The 7,500-nt window shown below is 53.5% G+C and overlaps 1 protein-coding gene across 1 annotated transcript in view; it reads right to left on the reverse strand.

Annotated features, from left to right (window-relative positions):
* The window catches only part of LOC308382594 (uncharacterized protein), an 18,040-nt gene that overhangs the window by 3,171 nt on the left and 7,369 nt on the right, over positions 1-7,500 (reverse strand). Inside the window, exons 3-4 of the mRNA XM_080860989.1 lie at positions 3,871-5,711; positions 288-3,364 (exon numbers count right to left, since the gene is read on the reverse strand). Of these exons, the coding sequence (XP_080717115.1) occupies positions 292-3,364; positions 3,871-5,711 (4,914 nt within the window). The 3' untranslated portion in view covers positions 288-291. The remainder of the gene's footprint in view (positions 1-287; positions 3,365-3,870; positions 5,712-7,500) is intronic.

Raw genomic sequence — 7,500 nt, forward strand, 5'->3', positions numbered from 1 at the left:
TGAAGAAGTTCATGTTTCAAGTTCAAGTACATGGATCTTGGAAAATCCTTTTTTTTTTTTTTTAACCGTGGTATCGAAATTGGAATCGAGAATCGTGTTATTCTACTGGTATTGGTACCGACTACTGAATTTTTGGTATCCTGACACCCCTAGTGTGTTGTGTGTATGTGAGTGTGTGTGTGTTGTGTGTATGTGAGTGTGTGTGTGTTGTGTGTATGTGAGTGTGTGTGTGTGTGTGAGAGTGTGTGTGAGTGTGTGTGTGTGTTGTGTGTAAACGTGGGACTCACCTGCTCATGATACTGTTGCGACCTCGGTGGAGATGGGCTCGACCTCCTTCAGCACCTCCTCGAGGACCAGCTGCATCACTTCCTGTGCGTTCACCGTGTTCTGCTGCATCACTTCCTGTGCGTTCACCGTGTTCTGCTGCATCACTTCCTGTGCGTTCACCACGTTCTGCTCCATCACTTCCTGTGCGTTCACCACGTTCTGCTCCATCACTTCCTGTGCGTTCACCACGTTCTGCTCCATCACTTCCTGTGCGTTCACCGTGTTCTGCTGCATCACTTCCTGTGTGTTCACCGCGTTCTGGGGCTCAGACATGAGGGTGGGCTCTGCTGTGTCCTGGGAGGGAGTTTCAGTTGGGACGGGTCCATCTGTTGGTTCCTCTGGTTCAGTTGGGATGGGTTCCACTGCTACAAGTTCTGCTGCTGGGATGGGTTCCACTGCTGTCGGTTCTGATGGGACGGGTTCCACTGCTGTCGGTTCTGATGGGCTGGGTTCCACTGCTGTTGGTTCCACTGCTGTCGGTTCTGATGGGCTGGGTTCCACTGCTGTCGGTGCCTCAGCTGTTGGTTCTGATGGGCTGGGTTCCACTGCTGTTGGTGCCTCAGCTGTTGGTTCTGATGGGCTGGGTTCCACTGCTGTTGGTGCCTCAGCTGTTGGTTCTGCTGGGATGGGTTCCACTGCTGTTGGTGCCTCAGCTGTTGGTTCCTCTGCTGTCGGTTCCTCTGCGGGGATGGGTTCCACTGCTGCAGGTGCCTCAGCTGTTGGTTCCTCTGCTGTCGGTTCTGCTGGGCTGGGTTCTTCTGCTGCAGGTGCCTCAGCTGTCGGTCCTGCTGGGCTGGGTTCTTCTGCTGCAGGTGCCTCAGCTGTCGGTCCTGCTGGGCTGGGTTCTTCTGCTGCAGGTGCCTCAGCTGTCGGTTCTGCTGGGCTGGGTTCTTCTGCTGCAGGTGCTTGTGGTGTTGGTTCCTCTGCTGTGGCAGGTGCCTCTTGCGTCACTTGCTCAGGTTCTGTCTCCACTTTGCTTTGCCCGTCAATCTGCTTCTCCTCCTCTTCCTCTGTATCAACCTTCTCCTCCTCCTTGGCCTGGACCTCCTCCTTCTTCTCCTCCTCCACCACCTCGGCCTCCTCCTCCTCGGCCTTCTTCTCCTCCTCAGCTTCCTCCTTCTCCTCCACCTCCCCTTCCACCTTGGCCTCCTCCACCTGGGCCTCCTCCTCCACTGCACTTTCTTTGACTTCCTCCTCCTCAGACTCCCCTTGTTCCCTGGGCACCTCCACGCTCGTCTCGATGCCGGTCACGCTCATCACCGCGACCTCCTGCTGCACGGCGTCGATGTTGAAGGGCAGAGACACGGGCAGCACCTCGGTGATCTGGACCGCTTGAACGATGGTTCTGGTTTTGGGTGCTTCTGTTTCCATGACATTCTGGATGGTCGTCTCCATGACGATCGCAGAGCTCTGCTCCTCCTCCTCCTCTGTCTCCTCGGCGTGAGTCGGCTCAGGAGCTTCTTCGACCTTCTCACACACCTCTTCCACGACACACACACGCTCCTCGGACAACACCACCTCACACACCTCTACATCGTCCATGGCAACCTCGTCCTCTTTGATCTCTGCTGTCAGGGTGTCGGCGGTTTCTGATGGAGAACTGATGACGCACACCGTCTCCTTGACAACAGCAAATTCTTCTGCCGGAGCCACAACAGCCTCGGAACCCTCCACCACCGGAGCGTCCGCCAGGCTTGTGGTCACTTCCTGGATCACAGCCTCGGCCACTTCCTCTGCTGGTGCCAGCTCAGCCGCGACCTCTGTGACCTCTGTGACCTCTGTGACCTCAGCCACAGCGGCGGCCACGGTCTCGTCCACAGCTTCCAGCGGCTTCTCCTCCTCCGTGACCTCCGCCTCTGCCACCTCTGTGACCTCGACGGGAGCCTCTGGCTCTACCTGCGGGGTGAGGGTGAGGGTTAAGGTGTCCTCCACCACCAGTGGCTCCTCCAGACGCTCGGCTTCTGCCGGGGTCGCCATGACGACTGCCACCTTCACCTCTGGAGTCTTCTCGATGTTGTCGACCATCTCAGCCTCTGGTGCGTCTCTGATCTCCTCGACAGCGGGAGCAGCCTCCTCCTCGGTCTGGACCTCCTGCACCTCGGCCTGTTGGACCTGGTCCTCTGCGGCGACCGCCTCCTCCGGCTGCTCAGTCTCCGTGGCGACCGCCACCTCGGTTGCCACGACAACAGCAACAGCGCTGACGCCCTCCACGACGGCGGGCGACGGAACCTCGATCTCTGCGCTCTCCAGAGCCTCCACGCTGAGGCCGGTGCAGATGCTGGAGGCCTCAGAGACGATCTCCACCTGCTGGGAGTCTGTGGTCGCCGTGGCGATCTCCACCTGCTGGGAGTCTGTGGTCGCCGTGGCGATCTCCTGCTGGTCCTCAGCGAGGGTCACTGTTGTGGCAGCGGGCGTGATGACCTCCACAGCCTCCTGGAGGACCACCTCCACCTTCACATCAGCCTCCTCCTCTACAGCCTCCGCTGCTACAGGTGTGGCCTCGACAGGTGTGGCCTCGGAGGGGAGCTCCTCCACGATGTCCTCAGCGATGGTGTTGTCCGTGGACCGCGGCGTTCCGGCCGTGTCTCCCTCCTCGGGAATATCGCTCAGCTGCTTGGCATCGTCCTCCCCGAGGAGGTCCTCCACGACCACCACCGCCGAGATCCAGGACGGGGAGCGATCCTCCGAGGAAGACACGACAGCGACGGCAGGGGCTGTGGTCGCCATGGCAACCTCCTCTGGTTCCTCCTCTGGTTTGGGCTCTCCAGCGCCCCCTGCTGGGGCCTCTGAGGGCTCGTCGTCGTACTCGGAGAGCGGCACGACCGCCGGAGTGTCAGAGTCCTCTTCTGCGGAGCCCACGTCCGAGGAGGACACGCCCCCCTGCCTCGCCTCGCTGCTCTTCTTCTTCCGACGTGGGAGGAGCTTCTTCAGGGAGAACGACGAGGAAGACTCCGCCTCCTTAGGGGCGTCGCTGTCGGAGAGCGCCTGCTCGACCTCTGACCTCTCCTCCGGCTTCTTCTTCCGGGAGGTCACCATCCTTTAGAAAAGAAAAACACCATTTTGAATTAACGGTTATCATCAATGCGCTTTCGAGTGTTTCATCGCAGAGTGATTTATTAGTAGCTGTGAAAAGTCGACCGTTGGGTTGTTCTGGGATAATCCATGGCATGGAACGTCTCTCGTCCAAAACAGCTAAATAACGCGATAGAACCCAATTGTTTTATAAACAACAACATTCTATAGGGACTGATATTATTGTTTCGAAATACTAGATTCAGAAGAAAAAAAATACTGTCTACACACTGTGTGTAGTACGGGACAGAACTGAAAGTCAAAGTCGTGTACTACACACAGTGCCCATCTCTCAGTGCATAGCCTACCATTTAAGTTTAATCTGAATCTGTATCTTTGACAGTTTTTAAATGTATTTGAAAAGTAAACTAGTAATTAGTGAGAGGGGTGTGTGTTACCTTTTGAAGGACTCCCAAGTGGAGACCAGTGTGTGTGTGTGTGTGTGTGTGTGTGTGTGTGTGTGTGTGTTACCTTTTGAAGGACTCCCAGGAGGACACCAGTTCCCCCTCGGGCTCCGGAGACGAAGCCGCCAGGTTCTCGTGATCGACTTCCTGTGAGGTCACTAGAGGGGATTCGACCGCTTTAGGCTCCTCCTCCTCCCCCGACTGCTGGACTGCTACTTCCTGTTCCTCCTCCAGTTTGGCGTCTTCGTCCTCGGAGTCCGACGTCTTCCTCGCCCTCTTCTTCGTCGATCCCACGCAGATCAGAGCTTCCCACGAGACGGACGAGTCCATCTTCCTCTTCGGCTCCTCGGCGGCTTTGGCTTCGTCTTTCGCTTCGGAACTCGGAACTTCAGCAGCAGCTTCTTCCGTAACAGCTTCGGAACTCACTTCGGCTTTCGGTTCGTCCGTCGTCGTCGTGGCAGCGTCCTCTTCAGATTTGACGAGTTTCGCTTCTTCCTCTGGTTTCTCAGCGCCGGTACTCTCCGTGGAGGAGAGGGTGGCAGATTTGGGTTTGTCGTCGCCGTCGGCAACGGGCGCCGCCACGGCAACGGCCTCATCCTCGCTCTCCTCCGACGACCTCTTGGCCCTCTTCTTCGGGGTCACCATCTTCTTGAAGGACGCCCAGGGCTGTGTGTGTGTGAGTGTGTGTGCGATGCTCTCCTTCTTCTTCTGTTCCCCGTCAGACGTGGAGGCCTCGGCCTCCTGGCCTGCCTCAGGGGTCGCGACCCCATCGCCACTGACGACGATGACGTGTTCCCCAGACTCCTCGGGTGAGGAGGGGCCCTCACTGCTGATTGGTCTTTGGGTCTCCGCTGCTGATGACGACTCTGTGGACGTCTGAAGCTGCTCGCCTGATTGGTCACCCGATGACTCGGTGAGTTTGGTCTCCGCCTCTTTCTTGGCCTTGGGCTTCTTGGAGGAGCGCTTCTTCTTCAGGCCCGCGCCCGCAAACAGCTTCTTCAGGGGACTCCCTTGAACCTTCGCCTTCTCCTGGGAGGAGACGAGCTCTGCCTCTGTGGTAGCGTCTCCGGGGGTGACGGTCTCCTTGACGATCTCAGCCTCTGTGGTAGCGTCTCCGGGGGTGACGGTCTCCTTGACGATCTCAGCCTCTGTGGTAGCGTCTCCAGGGGCGACACTCTCCTTGTCTTGGGCTGCCTGGTCCTCATGGGTTTGTGCCTCTGCCTCCTGTGTGGGCGTGGCCTCTGTATCCACGGCGATGGGGACCTCCTCAGCCTCAGCCTCAGCCTCTGCCTGCGTCTCTGTATCCACGGCGACCGCCTCCTGCTCTTTCAGCTCCTCAGATGGAGGGAGGGCGGATCCCTCCTCCTTGACGGGTTCTTCGGGTTGTTCTGCTGGCTCTGCCTCGGTGGCTGTTTCTGGTTCCTCTGTGGCCTTCTCTTCAGCGGGACTCTCGGGTGCCGCTGTGGCCTCTGCTTGCCCCTCTGCCTTCTCCTCGGCCTCTTTGATGTCCTCCTCGGCAGGTTTCTCCTCTGCCTTCTTCTTCTCCTCCTCCTCCTCCTCTTTGGCCTTCTTGAAGCTCGTCTTCTTCCTCAGGTTGGAGAAGATGCCCTGAGTGAAGAACCTCTTGAAGGCAGACTCCGTCTCTGGAGCGCTGGGACTGACGATGGCGGCGGCAGCCTCGACTGGTGGTGCCTCAGCCTCTCTCTCAGGCGTCCCCTCCTCCGCTACCTCCTCTGCTGGCTTCTCTTCAGCCTCCACGGCCTCCTCCGCTGGAGCCTCGGTGCGCTCAGCCTCAGCTTCTGCAGCTGTGGTGGTCTCGGTGGTCTCGGCCTCAGCTTCTGCTTCACCTGCCTTCCCCTCTGTTGTTGCCGTGGTTTCCTCTTTGGTGGGCTCTTCTTTGGCTTCCACCTGTAAGATAAATTCAGTTCAGTATTTATTATATTATAATATTGTTATTATTATTATTTATTATCATTTAAACAGCAAACCAACAGGAGAATGGAGAGCTGTATCCCTGAAATAAAACTTTGAATGTTTTTTCTTTTGATCATGACAAGAAGGTTTTATTCGCTTAATGTTGTGTATCATGACAAGAAGGTTTTAGTAGCCAATAAATAAAACATTTAGTGTTGTAGCCTATATGCCAGCGGAGTTGTACTATGTTATCTATTTGTTCTATCTATTTATTTTATTAGGTAAAATAAGTACAATCTCTAAACTGTCTTGCAGAGACCAGAGTGAATAGCAGGCTTGGTAAGGTCAGGTCACTCGCTACAGAAGTTTCCAGCAGGCCAGGACAGGAGAATGTGGCCTATGATACATTGTAGGTCTCTAGGGAGATAACATGGTCAGCTAGTCCCTGAGAAACAGAGGTGCAGAGACTTCACACATTATTGTCTTATTGCTGAGAACAACAGATAAACCTTGTCATAGATCCCATGACCACCTGTTACCACGAGAGGCCCACGAAATGACATCGGTGAGAAATGGACCATAAGAACTGTTTTTTCTTTGAGGCAGATCAGACTCCGGTGATCTCCTGTAGTTGTTTGACTTGATGAAATTGATTAAATTGATCCTGTATTTGTGCCGCAACTTATCAAGTAAAGCTCTACCTTGTTACAACAAAACTTCGTACTGGCGTATTTCCTGAACCACCACGCAGAGAGCAAAAGAAATAGGCGCGCATAAGTGACTTGAGATTAGCTGCTTGCATTAAGTTCAAGTCACTTATGCTTGCCTACAGAGTGCTTGCTGGTTCTGCTCCCACCTACCTAAATGCTCTTGTAAGGGCAAATGTTACACCCAGGACGCTGCGCTCATCTAGTGAGCGTCGTCTGGCACTGCCGCCTGTGCAAGCACGGCAATCCAGACTATTCTCAGTTGTAGTACTGCCTAGCACTACCAGAGCAGGGGCGTCCCACTCTACCTTCAAGAAGCTCTTGAAGACCCAACTCTTCAGAGAGCACCTCCCTTCCTAACTGGCACCTTGGCTTAACTTGCACTTAAGCAGTGACAGTCCCGCACTTCTTTTTCTTTCTATGTCGTATTCTATGTCTTGAGAAAAAAAAAAAGCAGTATTTAATGTTACACCAGGTTACACTAGGCTCCTAGCTTGACTGTTCTCTCCCTTGTTCGTCCCTTTGGACAAAAGCGTCTGCTAACTGACTAAATGTAAATGTTAATACTCTCTCTGCTAACTGACTAAATGTAAATGTTAATACTCTCTCTGCTAACTGACTAAATGTAAATGTTAATACTCTCTCAGCTTAATGACTAAATGTAAATGTTAATACTCTTACACACCTCAGCGTCTGCTAACTGACTAAATGTAAATGTTAATACTCTCTCAGCTTAATGACTAAATGTAAATGTTAATACTCTCTCAGCTTAATGACTAAATGTAAATGTTAATACTCTCTCTGCTAACTGACTAAATGTAAATGTTAATACTCTCTCTGCTAACTGACTAAATGTAAATGTTAATACTCTCTCAGCTTAATGACTAAATGTAAATGTTAATACTCTCTCTGCTAACTGACTAAATGTAAATGTTAATACTCTCTCAGCTTAATGACTAAATGTAAATGTTAATACTCTCTCAGCTTAATGACTAAATGTAAATGTTAATACTCTCTCAGCTTAATGACTAAATGTAAATGTTAATACTCTCTCAGCTTAAAGACTAAATGTAAAT

This window comes from Sprattus sprattus (assembly GCF_963457725.1).
Source record: "Sprattus sprattus genome assembly, contig: scaffold_229, whole genome shotgun sequence".
Taxonomy (NCBI): Eukaryota; Metazoa; Chordata; class Actinopteri; order Clupeiformes; family Clupeidae; genus Sprattus; species Sprattus sprattus.